The 21828-nt window shown below is 33.9% G+C and overlaps 1 protein-coding gene across 3 annotated transcripts in view; it reads left to right on the top strand.

The window, feature by feature from the left end:
• The window catches only part of LOC128988579 (beta-arrestin-1), a 71213-nt gene that overhangs the window by 35542 nt on the left and 13843 nt on the right, over positions 1-21828 (top strand). For all 3 annotated transcript variants that reach the window (XM_054409982.1, XM_054409983.1, XM_054409981.1), the window contains exons 2-6: positions 8915-9018; positions 9869-9899; positions 10305-10365; positions 12163-12356; positions 15849-16027. In XM_054409982.1, the coding sequence (XP_054265957.1) occupies positions 8978-9018; positions 9869-9899; positions 10305-10365; positions 12163-12356; positions 15849-16027 (506 nt within the window). In that variant the 5' untranslated portion in view covers positions 8915-8977. The remainder of the gene's footprint in view (positions 1-8914; positions 9019-9868; positions 9900-10304; positions 10366-12162; positions 12357-15848; positions 16028-21828) is intronic.

The raw sequence follows: 21828 nt of genomic DNA, 5'->3' as shown, positions 1-21828 counted from the left end.
AAACTATAAGAGATACAAAAAAAAGTTAAATAGTAAGTGCCTTGGATTTTTTATTTTAAAAATTGTAGTCAAGTCAAAAAAAATATTTTAGCCGCCATTTTTCCAATATGGCCGCCAACTTTGATTTTTCTTATGGAACATCCTGTATTTTATGATGTATTCCGGTAGAAAATGTAATTTTAAGACGATTTTATTCTTGTAATTTTTTTCATAAACCGAACCGTTTCAAAGATAATAATGGTTAAAGTTTTGAAATTTCTGCATGAAAAAGAGTTTCGATAAAGGCCTGAGCATTGAGCAAGCATGCCAGCTGTTTTATTCGAAAACCATTCAAAATTTCACAACTTAAACCATTATTATCTTTGAAACGGTTAGGTTTATGAAAGAAAACACAAGAATAAAATCGTCTTAAAATTACATTTTCTACCAGAATACATCATAAAATACAGGGTGTTCCGTAAGAAAAATCAAAGTTGGCGGCCATATTGGAAAAATGGCGGCTAAAATAATTTTTTTTGACTTTGCTACAATTTTTTAAATGAAAAGTCCAAGGCACTTATCATTTAACTTTTTTTGAAATCTCTTATGGTTTTCGAATAAAACGGCTGGCACACTTATATCAGTCACCCTGTATTTAGAACTTAAACGTATCAGTGTTGTTTTACTCCTTTTTTCTATTATAAAAAATGTTGTTGCTTTATCTAAACATTTGCCAATAATTTGTGATTTTTTAAATGTTAAATTACATCTTTGTATGTCACAAATTTTACCATGTTCTAGAACGTTGACTTTCATTGATGCCACAAACTGGCTATACTTTTTTACATTAATAAGATTTTGAATACAATTTTCTATTGCTTTCAGTGGTTTTTGCATTTTTAGTCTTAAATTATTCGATCTTAGTTGTAGTGGTATCCCGTATAATTTGCACTGTAATTAAGAATTTTATGTCAATACTGTAGTAAATTACCTTATTTTGTTTTGAATGATTCATATTTAAGAAGGAGTATTTCTTTTAGTAAGGTTTAAGGGAAATGGAAAATTAGTTCATAAAACATCCTAATCGTGTACTAGGCCCTTATACATTTCTTGAAGAGTACATAAATAACTTTTACTGTTATACCGTGTTATGTAAACGAACCATTTCTACTGATCAAATGATGACTTTTATAAGGTATAATATAAGTTGTACGTAATATATAATATAATATAAGTTGTATAAGATATCATCAATGAATGCATACTTAGTTATATAGAACAAATCTACCCAAGACATGCAAGTTTTAATATACGGTTATGAAAAATAGTATAATGTTTACTTAAGACAACGTCAAGAAATTTACATTTCAGGTTAACGAATATAAGATTTAACGTCTTTTGCTTTTACTTCACCGTTCCGCCGCGTAAAACTAACAGGATTTTCTTGTACTTGGTCGGAATATAATACAGTATTGCCAAACTGGTGCGAAGACTCTTTTAAGACTGAATCTAAATCTAAATGAATAAAAGATATAGTACGTAGCACATTGCGTTTATAGTGTGTACAATTTTTTATTTTGTTTATCTTTTGATGAAAGGGGGCTGCTGATAAAACCAGCAATGTCAGCAAGCCAACTTCGCCGCGTCGTGAAAAAGATGTTTGGCGTTTCAAATAAACAAATACGCGCGGATGTGGTGAAGCTGATAAGCTCACTACGGGCGTAACTCGCCACTGATAACAGGATGTGGATCTGTTGGTCACCAACAACCCTGTAAATAGGGGATTGGCGGTGTGTTTATAAAATCCCCCGCCTCAGCAAACCTGTAGACCGCGAATTTACAATTGTCTGATTGGATTTTCATGGAAAAAATTTCTCGAACATATCAGATTCATTCCATATTTAAAATACATTAAGTATAATGAGTATGTAGGATTGCTGATAAAGGGAAGGAATTAAAGTCAGTCATCAGTGAAATGTTAATAGTTTAACATAAAACAAATAAATTGGCCAAATTTCGTTAAAATATCCCCGTGAACAAACAATCTACAACTAACAGTTCACATATCCTTTGCTAGAATAACATGAATATTTTAAATTTGAACTGGCAAAAATTCGAGGAAAACTAACTGGTGTGATCGCTACCTATGAAACAGAATATATTGACTTTCCCTTTGAATTCACATTTTGGGAGGGAGCCAGAATGTCGGAGCGCAAATTCAACTAATCTGGAAACTCTGAAACTCGAGAAACTGTTCTAAAAACTTACTCAAAATACTTATCACATATCAAGTACAATATGGATTTTGTTTATTGAGAACGCTCGAATGACATGCAAAGAACTTGGAACTAAACTTACGTGAGTTATTGAGATTATTTGTTTGTTACTCGTCGATTATTTTACTTAAAGCAGTTTATCTTCAACTCGATCACAGTTTTCTAAAACCATTCGTAAAAACTTACCTATTATTTCTGAATTATTTAATAAATTTACAATAAAACAAAAATTACAATATAAAATATATTTTCATGAATCAACAAAATAATTTAAAGACACAAATTGTATAACTGATGTGTTTGTACTCAGTTTTTCTACAGTGTTCAGTCAGTCAATCTCGCCGCTGTATTGAAATGTGTCCCCCTCGGCTTGCTGATTGGCCTTGAAATCTCAATTGACTCTGTTTACATTCACGACTGATGCAGAAATAGTACTCATGTACAATACAACGACGTCACTGAGTACAAACACAACAAACAACAACAAACCCCACATACAACAATACAAACACGCAATACAATAACATACAAAAATTATATGTAATGTTTCTTTTTCTGAATAAGTTAAATTGAATTGAATTTTCTAGGTGACCTATTACGGTATTTTTAAGTGGTGCTGATGCGTGTTTTAATCACTTAAACTATATGATTTAATTTGAAAAGATACGATTATAAAGTACTTCATTTTTTAAACCTTCTTATATTTGAAGCACCATCACAAAACTCGTACTGGAGACACAACAAAGATAAATCAGCTGTTGTATATTTATCATGTTTGACGCAAGACAAACAGTTTGGACAGTGTATTTGTTACCAGCCCTTCCTTCCCCACTGTTGTGACCCTTCTTTATCTTTGGTTATGAATTAGGAGGGTGTTTTCCTCTCTGAGGCGGTATCTAACTAGCCATATTTTTCGTCCCATTAACGATTCCCTTTTTGTTTTTATGAGTTAATTTTGATATTGCTGGAATTTAGAGTTTGATTTTAAATAATAATATTATTTCTGCTACCAGTTGAATGTTTTTAAAATGACACTCCTATTGTAATATTGGTTAAGTGGGGCGGGGTTTTAAGGCATGTTACAGGGAAAACGCTATTAAGTATACAGGCTGACATGTCGAGAAAATAATTTTCGATTATTAATTAAAGCAACATGATTATGTATACATGAAATATAGCACAGAATTGTGTGCTACAAAAACAGGTCAAACAATATATCATGACTAGGGTTGTGGCAGTTTATAAAACCCGCTTGAATTACTAGGGCTTAAAATGCAAATGATGACAGACAAGATACAATTCTACAAAATAGAAAATTGTTTTTTATAGTCTGTCAATCAAGGCCTAACATCTGGCAGTGTGCAATATGATTCACTGCTGTCGTGTTAGTAAATGTTGCCCTATCACTCTGATATCGGCATTTATAGTGGTTATAAAATACTATTGCAAAACTCCAATTTGTAATCTATCAGCGGATGTGTACACTTAATGTTTCTAAGTTTACCAAAATCCATTTGGAAGATTTTATAATTTTTCAAACTAACAACCACTGCAATTTTTAATAGGTTATTTTGATTATTATACCGAAGAATAATACAAAAGAATAAACTAACCTCAGTTAGCTGTTATGTTTTTTATATATGTTCAGTATAAAATAGCTTCTTTCATCATCGTCCTAATGTTGATTGATTTTGGTTCACCCTGATTTTTTAAGTTGATTTCATCTTATTTGTACTTTGTGTCCCATTATGAATCTAAGACCTTTGCCACAGGAATCAGGTGTAACTATTTCAAGTTTCCAATTAGCACTAGATTTTTTTTCTTTTTTTAACTTTTGTGTTTATTTTCTTTCTATCGTTTTAGCGAATTTCCCTATAGGGTAGTAGCTATTACCATAGGGGGCACGATAAGACCTGGAGCCAGGACGATATACTTTTTTATTTTGATGTACCTAGAGGACAAAAACACTATTCATTCAAATGTATAAAAAAAATATACTTATCACCAGATACTGTGATCATGGCCTTAGTGTCAAAATACGTATAAGTTTAAATAAAAATGAATTTCAGGGTACTCTAGTTTTTATTATTTTGCTTATTAATTGAAAAAGTAGCCCTAAAAAGTGAACAGAACTATAATATATATATATATATATATATACATATATATATATAAATCCAATAACTTGAGTAATTTTTTTCCGTTCTTGATAAAATTTGGTTTGAAGGTGTAAGGCAGGATAAACTTGAATAAATTCGCTAACCAGCTTGATCGAACCATGGGAACAGGGTTTTACGGGGGGTTTTATGGGGTAAAAACTGGTTTTTCTAATTATTGACCCTCAAAAAACAACATTTCCCGATTTCTCTCTTTAGACCATTTTAAAGAGCTTAAAAAACAAATAATTTACTATATCAAAGTGTTTCTGTACGGTTATTGGTTACGGAGAAAATTCAAAAAAGTGCAAATTAAAATTCCCTTGTTATTCTTATAAGAAATATTATAAAATGTTGTAGTTTGCTTATTTGCGGAAATATTTTTATAGAGTTTTGCAAATTTATTTATTTATTTTATAATTATTTATTATTTATTTTATATTAAGCTACTAATATATCATTAAAAAGTGTTTAGCCTCCCTGTAGCAGCAAACCTAGATAGGTACTTGTTAAACCTAATGATATTTAAATAGATTGAATTTAAAATAAATTCAGGCAAATGGAAATTCGCTTAGTCTGCAGGTTTGCTGCGGCGGGGTCATTTTGTGTATTGGCCATACATAGAAATTTAGTTTAAATGGTTAAAAATCGTATAATAGAGGGATATATCTATTATTTACAGAAAGTAATAAAAATAAATCTAATGACACTTTTAACATATATTTATACTTACAGTGTTAACTCAGAACTCACAAGTAAATATATAAGTTGGTAATTGGTGATTGTTTTTATGGGACACTCCAAATAGGCACAGGTGGGTCTGATGATGATTGGAGTGTCCAATCGAAATCGATCACCATATATAACCTCATATATATTTACCGTCTTGAGAATTAACAGTATAAGGGTTAATATGTTTCATGTGTTAGTAGACATATTTTAATTTACTTTCTGTAAATTTAATAACACGTACCTACAATACTAATTAAGAAGTTGTATATTAGTTATTGTGACCTGTTTTGCTGAACTCTGAAAAATATATAAAAGTTTTTTAGTACACACTATTCTTGCTACGTTAGTTGTTGCTATTAAGGGATCTGTAAGCCTTCTGAGTAAAGTTTTTCCAATGTTTATAACCTACATTATTAAAAATATACTGTATCTAGAACATTAAACTAATATTTAAAACTTGTTGTCCTTGTCAGCATTCAACTCTATTGTGCTAAAACAACAGAAACTCTAAAAGCTGAAGTTGTAGAAGGGACTATGGTACAATAAATTGGAAGCTTAGGATGAAGTTTGAACATAATTTCTGGTTGAGGCATTTAATTATACAATGTGATACCAGAAGTAATAAAGGGTAACAAGCGATAAATTTAGGTCACCATAATTACATCAGTTGGGGCTAATGCATCAAAGTAAATAATGCTTGGCTCAGAACTTGATATGGGACATAATGTCAAAGTGGCTCTCTGTCTAAAGCCTATACAGGCTTTTGTCTGAAGTAATATACAAAATTATTTTATTAAATGCATAATGTATTACATGAAATGAAGAGGATCTGTGTTGTTTCAAATAAATCCAACTAATGTAAATAATTAACCAGAAAAACATGGAAATATTCATAAACTTTTCTTAAAATTTTATTCCTAAGTGAAGAAAAATAATACCGGTGTTTGATTGATAAAAACATAAACTATTTTAATACTTTTTACTAATTTATTTAATAATTAATTATATCATTGTGCTGTTGCTAAAAATATTATCATAGTAGGGGGCTTAAGCTAATCCATGTGCTGAATATTCTGCCCAAAATGTTTACCACTAAATATGCATGTTACATGTACCAAAAGACTAAGTATTTTAAAGAATCTTCCTTGAATAAAAAATTGATATTTGAAAACCTATGTCGTAAAACTACAGTAATGTTTAAAAAATGCCAAATAACACTCTGATGGATCACATAGCCATGTTAAATCTTACTTTGTAAAATAAGATAAATGTATTTTGCTAAAGATCAATGTAGTTCAAATTGTTTACCATGGAACAATTAACATACTTCTCCTCGGGACCTTTTTTTAACTGAAAAAAAAAAAATTCAATACGTTATTTAATGACATTGGCTTAAAACACTACTGTTTTGATAGTTACTTACTTACTTTCCGTGTCCGGAAATCAGACTTTACTTTTCCAAAAATTAGCTACCGATATGGCTTTGTCATTCGCATGTAAAAGATCATCTAATGTGCAAGACTGGTCTAGGCGTGGGCAGATCAGCAGATGGCCAGGATCCTGAACAGCACCACACGCGCACAAGATGTTTCCTTCGTCTGGTAAGAGACCCCATTTCTGCATGTTTGTCTTTGGTTGTGCATTTTGGTACCTCGACCCTAATTCGATTTAGGGTCTTCCACACCGTGTAGTGAAGGCCTCCACCAGGAGCCAGTTCCTCCCTGGCTGGTATGGGAGGGTTAGTCAACAAGCCTCCCACCTTGCCACCCGAATGCTTGAGAGTGATCCATCCAAGACTCGTGTCCGTGATAAAAAGCTCTTTCTGGACCGAAGCCGTAGCTCTGCAGGTTGGTGGCCGTGTAATGGGTGACGAGGGTCTGTCTCTTGCTTAGTCCTTTCTGCGTCAGCAGCGACATCACGTCGGATTGATGGAGGGGCGATCCCTATGATAGGATAGAGTTTGTGTACTGGGGTTGGTTTCAAACACCCAGTTACAATCCGAGCCATGTCATTGACTGCAATGTCAACCTTTTTTGCATGTGACGATGCATTCCATACTGGTGCAGCGTACTCCGCAGCCGACACACTGAGCGCTAAAGCTGAGGTTCGGAGGACATTAGGGTTAGCACCCCAGCATCTGCTGGTGAGCTTCCTGATAATATTATTATTCCTCGCTGAGACTTTCTCTTGCCGCAATACAATGCGCCTTAAATGTCAGTGTGCGGTCCAGTATGACACCAAGATGTTTGGGTGTAGGACAATGCTGAAGACGGTCTCCCCGCCACCTTACATTCAACTCACGGCCTGCTTCTCTATTGTTTAGGTGAAAGGCACAAACTTGGGTCTTAGCAGGGTTCGGGTTGAGGTGATTTGTGTCATAGTACTGCAGCTTCTGTTCCACCTCTTCAAAACTCCTACCTTGTGCCGCCACCGCCGTATCATCGGCATATATATACTGACGTGTAGCGTTTGGCAACGGTTGGTCGTTAGTGTAAATGTTATAAAGAGCTGGGGCTAAGACGCTACCCTGAGGCAATCCATTTCTTTAATTTCTCCATCTACTTTTCTTGCCTTGAAGGGACACGAAAAACCGCCTGTTATGAAGAAAAGTGCCTATCAGTGAAGTCAGCTGATAGTCTTTGGTAATACTGTACACTTTTCCCAAGAGTCTTCGATGGTTTACGGTATCGTAGGCAGCTGTTAAATCTACAAAAGCGACACCCGTGATCTGTTTTCTCTCAAACTCATCCTCAATGTGCTGGGTCAGGTTTAAAACTTGGCCACAACAAGACTTGCCTGATTGAAAGCCTGCCTGTTGTGGAATGATCTTTTGTTCCAGAAAATCGCCGATTCGATTGAGTATCAGTTTTGATAGTTAAAAACCAGTTTGTGGTTGGATTGTAGTAAACTAAGCAAAATCCTTCTCAGGTGTTGAGAAAGAGTTTTCGCAACTTGCAACAATAGACAGTAAAGTTTGCTTTTACATAGATGACAAGATTCACTGCGGCACCTTGATTACCACAATAAACTGAAATTATTAAACTTGCAGGTCATTGAATAATTTTGTGTCTTGAAAAAGGAAATATCTTTGTCTTATAAAAATAAAGGCAAGTTTTGAATCACTCTAAAATTGGCATTTTTGTCTGATGGTTCTACTGCATAATACATAATTTTTGCCATCTTTTAACTATTCTTTTCTAATTTAAAATGCCTCGTTCATTATAATAAATTGATTGGCAGAAAATATTAATTTTCTGTTTTAATTAAATACGCTTTAGTACATTTGGAAAATATTGTTTTTGTGTAATCGCAAGACGTAAAAATAGTACCTAGGTTTTTTCACTGCAAACTAACGAAGTTTATCATCACCATTCAGCACCCAAGCATTTTTTTTTTTTACTCCTAAGCAAACATTGCTAAATGAATCTATGTACTCTAGTCTCTCACAACGTCAAAATTGATTTTTCTCTACAAGTTTTCTGAACGATAAAATATGTTGTAGTTCACACCATAATAATTCGTTCTTTCATTTTTTAGTTGTAGTAGTTATTTAGTCTTGGCGATAAAAAATTGTGAGGCCTATATAAGACCAAAAACCGGATTTAACAGCAGCGTATTCTGTCTTTGGCTCAATTTACCTACTTTGTGATGTATTATAATAAAAAACTACTGTGTATTGTATACTTCAAAAGACAGTTTATGTCTACTTCACAAATCCTCTATGAAGATTGTGCTAACTGCTGTGTGGCTGATGTATAAATTTGTTTACAGATAGAGTGAAGGGGGTTGAGACCCCCCTCGACAGTGTAACATCATTTGTTCATTTCCCACACCATGGAGGGAGAAGACGCTAGCGGTAAACGACAAGCAACGAGGTTAGTCTAGTTTGACTAATATTGATTTTGTTTTAATCTTTTATGTGCATTCGAGGTTTCCGTGTGCAATTTGCACATTTAAATAGGTATGGAAACTTGATTCAAAAGCAAAATCAATAATGGAATACCGATTTACTTTGATTATGTCGGTTTCAGATAGTTATTAGGTGAATAATACTAACTACAAATTTACACTATACTTTATTGAATTTGTTGCTTTTAAATCTACACCTTGTAACGCGTGATTTACTTATCTGAGTCAGGTCAATTATCGAAAACTTGTCTATTTAAAATCCATTTTCATTAACTGTTTTTTTACAATTTGACTGTGGTTAAACATTCAACTGAAGGGTCTGCTGTTCACGTTCAAATTCATCAATTATCAATCAATCAATCAATTATTTAAGATGGGACACATACTCAAACTATCATAAAGAACCAGGTCATCATCACTGAATCTTTGAAAGTGAACACTAGAAATAAATCAAATGCTAGGGAGGCTAAGCCCTAAAGGAAATTAGAAATTATCTTTTTAGTTACCAATCGTCATTCTGCTAGATCATAAGCTTGTGAAAATGACACGTCAATTGTAAAAATCGCTAAAGTAAAACAGCTGAAAAAGGGATGTAACTGAGAAAACCTTTATTGTATTTAGTTTCATAGAAGTTATGTTGATGATAACAAAACTACGTTTATTCTTGCTCATTGCACCTCTCAAGCCTATATCACTGTTGTATTGGGTTTTTATGAAGTATCAAATTTAGAAATAATGATTTCGTTCAATCAATGTCATAAATGTGACAAATATTCTCTTGATATTTTTGATTTAAATATGTGTTTATTTTTGCAGGGTATTCAAGAAAAGCTCACCTAATGGAAAGGTAAATGTTTTATTTTTATGTTTCGACAGTCTTAGACTTAGTTGATTGTGAAGAGCTACACATTTGTTTAACAACACAAACTTATAACAGTTATATCATCTGTAAAAAAATATTGTTAGGTACTGAAATTTTATTTGGATTCAAATGTGTTAAAATTGTCTACCTGCATAATTTTTGACAAAGAAATCTTTCTAATTGAGGCATATGATTTAATTTAATATATCTGAACTTAATTCTAAAAGCATATTTTTTACTAATGGAGTAAACCTACGTCAGCATATGATAGGGAAGGTCTTCAGGTTTCTCTATTAATACAAATTTTAATATTTAAAATTTGTCAAAAACTATTTTTTTTAATACCTCAACTGATTTTGAAATTCTTATGACCTAAATTTTTTTTTACAGATAACCGTTTATTTAGGGAAAAGAGACTTCGTAGACCACATAAGCAATGTGGATCCAATTGGTGAGTGTTTCTTTTTTAAATTTAAATTAAAAGTTAATGTTCTTAAGCATTGCACAATAAGCTTTGGTGGACATGCCTAAACCCAGAGTCGACCTATTTCCTTCAATCCATCAATCATAAACATCAGAGTATACCTCTTCTACTAAATGAAAAATATTCTGAATTGTTTGTAGCATTTTCTTGTTTAAACCGTGTGAGTGAAATAGAGTCCTTGATTTGTCCCACCATAAGGGCAATGTTAATTTCGGTGTCCTGTAAATCGTGACCAGTGAAAATTGCGCCCAGCACAGTCTCTATCTAGAGTTCAAAAAGTTCGACCACACCTAAAACATGTGAAAAATAAAAACCTCTAAGTATATGAATACATTTTATTTTCATGAACATTGTTGAGTGTGCTGGTTTGCCGCAATGGGATATTTATGTAGAAGTTAAACAAACTTCTACATACTTCTACATGCCTATATCAGTCGGTAGCGTCGCGGACTTCGGGCCCAAGGCAGCGATGTCGTGGGTTCGGATCCTGGTCACTGCCGATTTTATCACATTTTATCAGTACAGTTCACCTTTGTACTGTACCAGCTCACTCCTTGCTTTGCTGTAAACGATCCACGCACGGGCGCTTAGTCTATGTGGACGGGCAAATGCAAGGTTTAAAGAGGCCGCCAACCTCTTTAAAAACGAAAAAAAAAAAAAAAAAAAACTGATTCCCATCACACTTTTTTCATGCTTTGGGCTGGCTAAATGACAAACGTAATCTTTTGACATTTAGGCGTGTTTAAAATCAGCTTAAAAGCATTGTCAATATTTTGTTTTTCTTTTTTATATTTTTTTTTTAAATTTTGTCACATTTTTACCTTAAGATAAAGATTTTTATCTAGTTTTTGGATGTGGGAGATCATTTTTAAACAAGCCCTGATGTCACCATCTTCCTTGAACTATTTTACTGTTTTTTTTTCAGTCAAGTTTCATATACTTTGCCTTCCATATTCAATTCTGATGTTATAGACACACTCGGTGAGTTTTATGATTCTTTCTTCATACAGTCGATCACATCTTTGATTTTAGGGTTTGGTTTCCTCCCAAAGAGTTTTGTTAATCTTGATGTGCCAGTCTCGAAAGGTAGACACCGGTTGCAATTTGCACACATTCCTGAGTTGATTTTCACTGGGCGCTATTTTCACTAGGCACGATTTTCGTATAACCGTTAATTTCATTCTGGTACTGAAGAGCTCCATCCCAAAATATTTATTATAAATTCCAAAATTACTGTAATTTAAATATTTAGGGCGGTGTGAGATAAGAAATTTGTTTGTTGTTTTATTAAAATTCATTGTTGAGCCCCTGAGCTGTAGATAATTATTGTAAGAATATATTACTTACGTCAATTCAGCTGATTTCACCATTCATAATTTTGAGCTGAATTGAGGTAAGTAATATATTCTTGTTGTTTTGTAATTTTTATTGGTTTATGATTTGACACGGCTTTGCTCCAAGGGAAACCTTGAAGGCTAACGGCCATTTTGGATTCACCCGCTTTAAGAAAAATGTTAATTTTAAACAGCTAGAATAGTAATTGATAAAGTTAGGAAAACAACATTGGTTTCAGATTTAATCTGCCTGGCTTGTTTGCAACCAAAGCTTGATGGAGACCTTAATTTACTGACAACCCTAATTTTCTTTTTTAATTTGCTTTTCAATCTGACTAATCTCTGCTACAACTACAGATAAATCTAGAAAAACTAGTCGATTGCAGAAGTACAGACATTTCTGATTATCAAACAAATATTTGTTTTCCAGATGGAGTGGTCCTGATAGACCCAGACTATGTGAAGGAGAGGAAGGTGTTCGGCCATGTGTTGGCTGCGTTCCGCTACGGCCGCGAGGACTTGGATGTTCTTGGACTGACGTTCAGAAAGGACTTGTACTTGGCCGCCGAGCAGATCTTTCCTCAGGACACCACCACCTCTAAGAGGCCACTCACTAGACTACAGGTAGTGATAACTTCTTCAACTTACTCTCTGCAGAAGTCCTATATCAGTAAAAAAAAGTCAGTAGAACTCCCAAGTATCAAGATCAATCTGGAGAGTAAAAAAATATAAAGTGTAATGACACTAGACAGATGACTCATTGCCCCCTGCAAGTTACGACACTTTCTATAGAATCGACCAATCATGCATTGAAATATGTAAGGGGTTACTGAAAACTGCAATGAACCCTATTTACATGGCCAAATTGATTTATTTTTTGCTCCTAAAGGTATCTGGGAAAATGGCTATCTAGATGATTGGAGTTCTACTATATCAGTTGTATACTATATTTAAATTACATAGATTTTAATCGAAGTAATATTCATTTGTAAATATTTTTGTGGCCTTCACTCACCATTATAGAGTAGAACCTCGCTAATTCGAACCTCGTTAATCTGAAAACCTCTATAGTTAGAAATGATTGTCTGCTCCCCTCAGAAAACCAATAAAATTCAAAAAATAATATACCGATAATTCAAAGTGATTTTTACGCTTTATGCAGCCTCTACAATTTGAATTTTGTTGCCGTAATTCGCACTGTTACCTCCAAAATTCAAAGTCAACCTCTACAATACGAACTGCCTTACCGTAAGCCTCTGTAGTTTTAATTCAGGAAAAAATACGCCTGTTAAAACATGAACTGGCGCTCTTATTGATGTTCATTAGTCTCCGTTCTCTCAAACACTCTACACTCCATAATTCAAATTGTATTTATTCTGACCTCTATAAATCAAACTTCCCACTAACTACTAAACTATATTTCAAACTTCCCATAATTCGAAATATGTTGTTTTTGAAATATATTGTTGAAATATATTGTGTGTGTATATTGTTGAAAAAAAATATATATCTATATATATAACTAGCTGTGTACCCGTTCTACGCACGGGGATCTTATAATATTCAGTTGAAACCTTCTTATATAACGAACAGCAGTTGGTTTGCATATTTTAAGATATGCTGGCCAAACTATTATACATAGCTTCATTTTATGTTGTTTTTTGTTGTTCCGGATCGGTATGACAATCAATAAAAGGTTAAATTACCTCTGTGTCTGCCGGTCGATCCTATAACGGTAGGCTTACTTTTATTTTTACTATCTGATCTCGTTTGCATGGCTCAATCACGTCCTGGTTGAAGTTCGTTCGCTACGCTCACTCACCTGTATGTTGGAGCTCGTTCGCTGCGCTCACTTTCCTTCAGGTTAGCTCGTTCGCTACGCTCACTTGCCTTCAGGTTAGCTCGTTCGCTACGCTCACTCGCCTCCAGGTTGCAAATTAGCTGTTGTCATAAATGTAAAAGAAATAATAGTGCTAGTGCTGCACCCTGTTGGTAATCCTTGTAACTTTAATGCTATTGAACATCACAGAACAGAACCAACTTGTTTAATTGAAACAGCTGTTAAGATTCAATAATTTCATTTCTCATAAGGTTAACATGGGCTTCCAGAAATTCCACGTCAAAAATCGACAAAAACTTGATTTTCAAGGGTTTACTGTTAAATATCTAACTGTCTCATATTCGATGAAATACGTCTAAAACCATCTCATATATGTATAGTATTTGGAAAATAAGTTTCAGGCGGGACAGTGTTATAGTTATTGAGGAGTAGTTGTAATAAAGTGCGTATTTTAGCGTTACCAAGAGAATGACAGATAGACAGACAGACAGACAGACAGACAGACAGACAGAAATTGAGATAAGGTTTGATTCGGTTTCTCTGACCTATGAAATGTAAAAATAACCAAAAAGTTCATTATTCTAAGCAATGTACAGACAAAACTCTAATTTTATTTATATAGATTCTGTAAGACCAAGTTTTTACCAGAAAATTGTGGACGTCTGGTAAGTCGCAGAAAAGTGGGAGGGGTCTTAAATTAAAGGTCTTGACCCCAGGGACTCGGGAAAAATAGCAGAATTCCCATAAAGTTACCAGAAAACGAGATATAACGTAAAATATCCACCATAAGAAATGCATGGGGGCTGAAAAAAGTCTGCATTCTATCAGCTGTTACTTATTTACTTGCAATGTTTACATTTATTCCGAAAGTCAATGTTGGTAAATAATGTTTAAAATGAATTGTGATTATTTTTTTATTTTTTTCCGTTTTATAATGAGTGAAGTAACTAGACAGGGTATGGGAAGACCTGCAAGACGTGGAAGAGTGTCCAGGAATTCAACAGACTTAAGAAATGCAAAAGAGAATGTCATGTAGGGCCTAACTGTGAAAGAAATCCAGAAGCTGTTTTAAATACAACCTGTCTTTTGAAGAACGCTGGAAAATGACTTGAGTGTTGTTTCTCACAATCTAGGTCCTCTTAAAGCACTTGCATGCATTGTGGCACATTTCAATTCGCAGAGAAGGCCACAATGGACATGCCACAACCACAAGTAAATGACGTACTAAAAGAACTGTTTTTACATGATTCGAACTTCATAAAAAACATAAGGCAAGACAACAGTGCAATGGCTTTTGCATCGCTTTCCGCTACACAAAAAGAGATTCCGGGAAATGGGCTTTACTGTTTTAAAATTCAGGGACAAATTCATAGATATATTTCTGACTTACTACCGTGAAATGGGGAGTTGCCTTCATAATAATTAATAATAATTTTAACCTTTACATTTGCATTTGGTTCTTAATGGAAACTATAACAGAATTCGTAAGATCACAAAACAAATCTTCAATTTTAAACTAGAAAAGATGTGCAATGTTTGGCTGTATGATTTCAGCTCTGATTCGTCGTTCTCCGGGCTCAGGCCAAACCGTGTGCACGTTTCCTTTGTTAATATGTTGTGTTATTGATTTTATCATTATTTTACAATTGTATTTCATTGACACATCAGAATCAACTAATATACGACTCCAACGGAAGGAAAACCAAAATATAAAACAAGAAACACCGTTAATTTTAAGTAAACATAAAATTGATAATTTTAAAAACATATTTCGAACACCTATTTGTCTTTTTATATACGGTTTTTTTTATTGTATGTAGTCTAAATTAGGGGCTATGGCCCCTACAGGCCACTAGTATATATATATATATATTGTCTTTCCTCTGAAATTTAAATTCTACTGCCTAACTTATTATCTGGGAGTTACTCAGTCAATAGCAAGATTGAAATCTGGTCAAATATAAGTCTTTGACTCTATTTCAAGTAGGTGTTTGATGTATAAAACAGAATACAAATGTTTTGATTGATTAATTAATTAAAAAATTTGAAATTAAAAAAAATTCTAGTCAAATATTTATAAATTTTCAATATATACAATTGGTAAGTCACACAACGCTATAGTACAATGTGCAGGTATTAGTTTACCGAGACTGGTGGCTGACTAATGTCCACAAGTAGCGCAGCGTTATCTATCAAGGGTGAAACTTGAACCTAAACAAACTTGTTTAGCTAGTAAACAATTAATCAGACTGTTGAAATAATGTTTGATAACACAGGAACGACTGATGAAGAAGCTAGGGCCTAACGCTTACCCGTTCTACTTTGAGCTGCCTCCTCACTGTCCGGCCTCCGTGACGCTACAACCGGCCCCCGGAGACACGGGTAAACCTTGCGGAGTGGACTACGAACTGAAGGCATTTGTCGGCGAAACCCAGGACGACAAGCCACATAAAAGGTATCTGTGTTTATAAGATTAATTTTAATTACTTTGTAGAATGAATTTTTGTTAGTTTTATTTTGTAATAGATTTGTACTAAGGTTGTGTGGATCAAAATACAAACAAACTAAGGCTGCAATTTTGGTGTGGAATAACACCACCAAAGGGTGGAATTCTTCTTGGGGAAATAAATATTAAAACATTTAAAAAATAAACGTCTTTTATTTTGTCTCAAAATACCTGTTAATCTATTAACAGGAAAGAATTAAATTAAAATTGCTGTTCATGGCACTCAATTTCATTTTATTTACAAGCTGTTACCCAAAGTATATGATTTATCATAAAAATGACATTTACAGGATTACGTTAACATTAATCGTAGATCCTTACTACTTACATTATGAGTCCATTTACACACGAGTAAATTTTGTATGATGGAACCTCTCTCCTGACCTATCTTATCAAGTAGGTTCAGAATCAGAATCCATTTATTGTCATTTGTCAACATTACATTGCTACATACAATGTCAAAGAATATAAGAAATAAAGTAATATGCAGTATAAAGAGAAATAGTACAATGTACTTGTCAGACTAACAGATATAACAGAATAAAGCATAACAAAGAAATAACATTCAGCAACAAATTAATATAAACTATGAAAATAACAATAAATTAACAACTTCTCACCAAAGCAGTTTAATATTAAGGTCCACCCCTTAAATCATTGGCCAGTCCACAGGTGGGTCAGGAGACAGGTTTCATCATACAGAGTGTAGGCCCAAGGGTAGAACCATAGACTAAAGCCCCGTTCACACAGGGCGAGTTTACAAGCTACACGCCGGCTTTTTTACACGTGGCTAGTAAAATAGCTCAGTGTGAAGGACGTACTCGCTCAAAAGCTGCTTGTAAAAAAGCTCTGGAAAAAGTTGACGCTGCCGCTACTTTACACGCCAACTCGCCAGCTTTTGAGCGAGTAGGCGTGTAAATTAGCCCAGTGTGAACACAGTTGCTTGTGCTTGTGCGCGTGTTACTCAAAGATGTTGGAGGATTTGGTTCAAGCCAGCTACTGAGCGAGTGGAAAAAGCATCGTGTGAACGACTACAAGCGCACTCGCCGACTCACCGGCGTCTTTCTACACTTCTGCGAGTTGGCGAGTGGACAAGCTCCGTGTGAACGAATACAAGCACACTCGCCAACTCGCCGGCTTCTTACACGCTGGCGTGTAGCTTGTAAACTCGCCCCGTGTGAACGGGCCTTAACTAATACAAGTAGACTTCTCATCCCATTGTAAATTTTGAAGCTTGTTTTTCGTGTCTAGTTCATGTACGTGACACTGGGCACTAGTGTCGTCAAAATTTTGATTCTTTTATTTCAGGAATAATTTCTTAACTTGTGCTTTACTGTTAGGTTATATAACTAGGAGACGAGTCATTGTTTATGATTAGATTGTTTTATTTGGTTAAACAAGGTTTTAAATTACTAAAATAACAAAAAACAAATTGTAAACAAAACACAACCTCTTTAGTACACCGTACAGAACTAACAATAAAATCGTCTTCAGCTGTTTCACAAGGATAAAAAATCTACTAAGGGAGTACCTATGTTTTATCTATGGTAGAACTTACACTTGCAATTAAATTTGTCAATCCAATAATTTTAATATTGGTAGTGTGTGGGTAAGATAAGAAGAAAAATAAGAAAAAAAGGAGAAAATAATTATAATATTACCTGCTTTGCTTCATAATAAATGCTGTACCATTAAATTGTTAGTTGCTAAACAATTTAGATAGGTCAGATTAGATAGTAATTCAGATCACGGTTGAAAAATCCGTCAAATAGGAGCATTTGCTTATGAAAATGTTTATTGTTTGAACTTGGACCTATGACTACAAACTATCTGTACAAAATATGGACGTGTAGCAACCCTAATTTTTATGGTTTCTTTAAGAATGTGGTTTTCTTTTAGACAGTAAAATTAGACAATTGATGTTAAGGCTGTAAACAACCTACTACAGTCAGAAACTTGTTTTTTTGTTTAAGATCCGGGGTTAAATGCCAGTACTGTACATCTGTGGATCTAACAGAAGTTTTAAGTAGTACATCTATGATAAATGATTATTTCGTAAATTTTGTTAATGTTCTAAAACCAATCAACAGAGAGCCTAACATTAGTAGGTCTATTAACCTGGATACAAGCGGCAGTATTAAAACTGCAAGTTTAGAATTGTTCGGTTGATAACTAAAAGTTACTAACTCACTTGTTAGTATTTTACAGTACGGAATAGAGTTTTGGGGCGTCACATCTGATGGGAGTGTTGCACGACGTCCAAGTGCCACGACGTCCAATAATATTTTTCCAGTGCCACGACGTCCAAAACATAATTTTTGAGTTGTTGCACGACGTCCAAGTGCCACGACGTCCAAAAGTACAGTAACTGCCAAAAATATAGTCTTTCTACAAGCTTTGGACGTCGTGAAACAGCGCACTGTAGAATTGTAAAGAAGTATCATTTGCACCACGTCCAAAGCCTCTGCCAGTTGCACGACGTCCAATCAATATTTCACTGTTGCACGACGTCCAATCAATATTTCACTGTTGCACGACGTCCAAGTGCCACGACGTCCAAAGTGCCTGCACACTGTGAACACTGTTTGCCGACCTCAGTGCATACAGTTCGCATTGCAATTATTGAAGGCAACTAGTCCTAGTCAACTGTTTGAAAGTTGTCAACCGCTTTGTCTTAGATTAATGTTTAAATTATTCAATATTCAATGGTTCTAATTGAACTAATTATTGTGTTAGCTTAAATTTTTTATATGTAAAATAAATACTATGTCACTGTAAAATGTAATGATGCAGTATTTCTGTTGTTATGATTGCATAATTGATTTCTACAAAATAGAGCTATGTCATAGAAACGAAATAAATAAATGACTACACTATTCACTATATTGTATGATTAATACAATAAATTAATCACTAGCCCAAAAGTAAATATGGTTGGTTTAATGTGAGTAGTGGTAGAATTCTAAGTACTGCAGTAGAATAGAATTGTCATACTATATCAATTGGTAGCAAATTTACTCGTAAGATAAAATGTATGCACAGTTTTATAACAGCTGTAAGACTTCCCATTTAAGTACCGGTATCATTGAAATTGTATAACTTCCATTGAACAGAAATGAGATAAGTAGATATTGATACACAGATATATGAATTTTCATACACTTATAATATGATGAATTCAAAAAAGTTTTATCCGTAAAATGTGCTAAATATTATCTAAACTATCAACTTTTTAAGCTTTAATGATGTTACTACAATGGTTAAAAATGTTTCCTGTGAAACAGTGGGAATAATTCGTTTTAAAAGAAATCATTCATCATGGATATAGGAAATAATTAAGATTCTATAATCATTGCCCTATCAACCTAGGCCCTTTTCCTGAGTGTTATGAGGTTTATGTTTTGATTTATTTTTGTGTAAACCGTAATATAATCCCCCTACCACAGCAAATCTGTAGACTGAATTTCCATTTGCCTGATTATATAATTTCACTAAAATATGTTAGAAAATTACCCTATTTTCCATATTTATTTATATTTTCCTATTTTTCCTATTTGTCGGTTTGAAACTATTGTGGTAGCTTTTTGTATACAGTGCAAACCATGGATGTATGGATGGACGGATGGATGTTTGTGACAAGCAAACGCGAAAAATACTAAACCGACAAGGTTGAAATTTGGTATGATGATAGATGACATCCCCGATTAAAATATTCTTACATCAAAAATTCTTTCAGTCTCCGCCCCGGTGGCTCTGGCTCTGGACTTTCTCTAGTTAACCTTATGAGAATTCATATTAAAAGAAATTAAAGAATATTGTCAGCCGTTTCAACTGTACAAGTTGGTTCTATGATATTAAACAGCATTAAAAGTTATAAGGCTTGCCAAACAGGATGCAGCACTATTATGTTGTTCGTTTGCATTAATGACCACAGCTAATTTGAACCAACTAGCAAAAAAAAGTTGTGGTACACAATGAGAACTTTACTTTTTTCCATGGTCTAGGTGCAGTGGTAGAACATCAGGACTTTGGTAGATGTGTGCTACTCAATAGGATACCGTATAAATTAAAAGACCAGTTTTTTTTTGTTTTTTTTTATCGTGTCCTCTCCCATAACTGCAATAAGCATTTATACTTATATGTCAACCCCGTACGAAGGACGGGTACTCTGCTAGTAACACAATAATACAAATACAGTATACTAATACAATAATACTGTAGGTTTCCGTAGTCTGTGGCCATAGGTTCATCTGAACTGTCAATCAATTCTGAGAAATTCACAGTTGTAAATTCTTACTAGTCTTTTTCTAAGTTCACGTCGCACTCGCAATTAGTTCGCATGTTTTATCTAGGAAAGCAGGTATGCCCTAAGTCAGCATTTGTAGGTTAAGTATAATAATAACAAACATGCTTATCGTAGGTTTGTAGGCATACTTGTTCAAGAATATGTCTTGGTAGGTTTTGTTTATAAATTTTATTCTTTAATTCTTGTCTAATGACGATATTGATTTGTATTAGTGCGAAAATGTTAATTTATTTGTCAAGGGCATGAGCGGCCCTCTGGTCTATGTATGTTACATGAAGCACAACATGAAAAAGAATAAATTAAAGGAAGGTAAAAAACGGATTAGTTGCTGAAGGTCTAAATCTCGGAAGGTCTAATCAGACCTTCGACACACATTTTGCAGTTTGTACTTGATGCTGAGGATCCCATGAATCCTGTACAAAATTAAAAAAATGTTTCATTCAAACTACAAGTTTATTACTTTTCCGAGAACCAGCCTTTATCAGGACTTCCGCTCCCACGCTAGTTGGCAACATCAACTGTGCTATATGAAAACAATAAATCTTGAGTAAATATATTGTAATGTTAAATGTTGAGGTTGTGGTGTTCCTTCGTAAACACATTCAATTATAATCTTGGAATATGTAAATTTATTGTTATACGTTAACTTTGTTGATATTCGATTCACTACAGTACTATTAAACCTATAACATTTTCAATTCATGTGCGTTGTATTTTAGAGTTGGGGAAACAAAAGAACCCTGTGTACAACTTATTTATATGATACTAGCTGTGTGCCCGTTCTACGCACGGGGATCTTAAAGTAGTCAGTTGAAACCTTCTTATATTAAGAAAAGCAGTTGGTTTGCATATTTTCAGATATGCTGGCAAAACTATTATATATAAACCTTTGCAAATACAGTATCTGACAGTTTAAAGCCAAAACAAATGCTTCGCAATTAAATGTCACCCGGATCGTGTTGGTCCATATGTTAAATCCAATGATTAAACTAAAAAAAAGCTTTATAGGCCTAGATCTATGAGGCATAGCCCTAAGGCCTATAGTTGAAAGTTGCTTCCCACAATGGTTAAAGGTATTTATTTAAAGTACTACCTCAACCTCACCATTTAACACTTTATTCGGGTTGACATTTTCATTATCAAGTGCTCTTGTCCTTTTCGTGACACTGAGAAATAAGTACATAAATGCGTTACCAACAGACATACACACAAAAATACAGAACTTAATTAGGGAATTTGCTACGTTTTAAGCATAACAAAGTACATATAAAATTAGAATTTGAAATCTTTGTCAATGTCATCAAATTTTATCATAACAATTTATATTTGCTTGGACCGAAGATGACGCGAAATGCTGACGAAATGACGGATTACTTTATAAAATGAAGTACTATAGACAATTTAGATTGGTAATTTAACCTATAATAAAAATTACCAAAATAGG

This window comes from Macrosteles quadrilineatus, unplaced genomic scaffold (genome assembly GCF_028750875.1).
Source record: "Macrosteles quadrilineatus isolate MER2022 unplaced genomic scaffold, UCM_ALF_1.0 Scaffold_3__2_contigs__length_128488019, whole genome shotgun sequence".
NCBI lineage: Eukaryota > Metazoa > Arthropoda > Insecta > Hemiptera > Cicadellidae > Macrosteles > Macrosteles quadrilineatus.
This window is presented reverse-complemented; position numbering and strand designations above follow the sequence as displayed.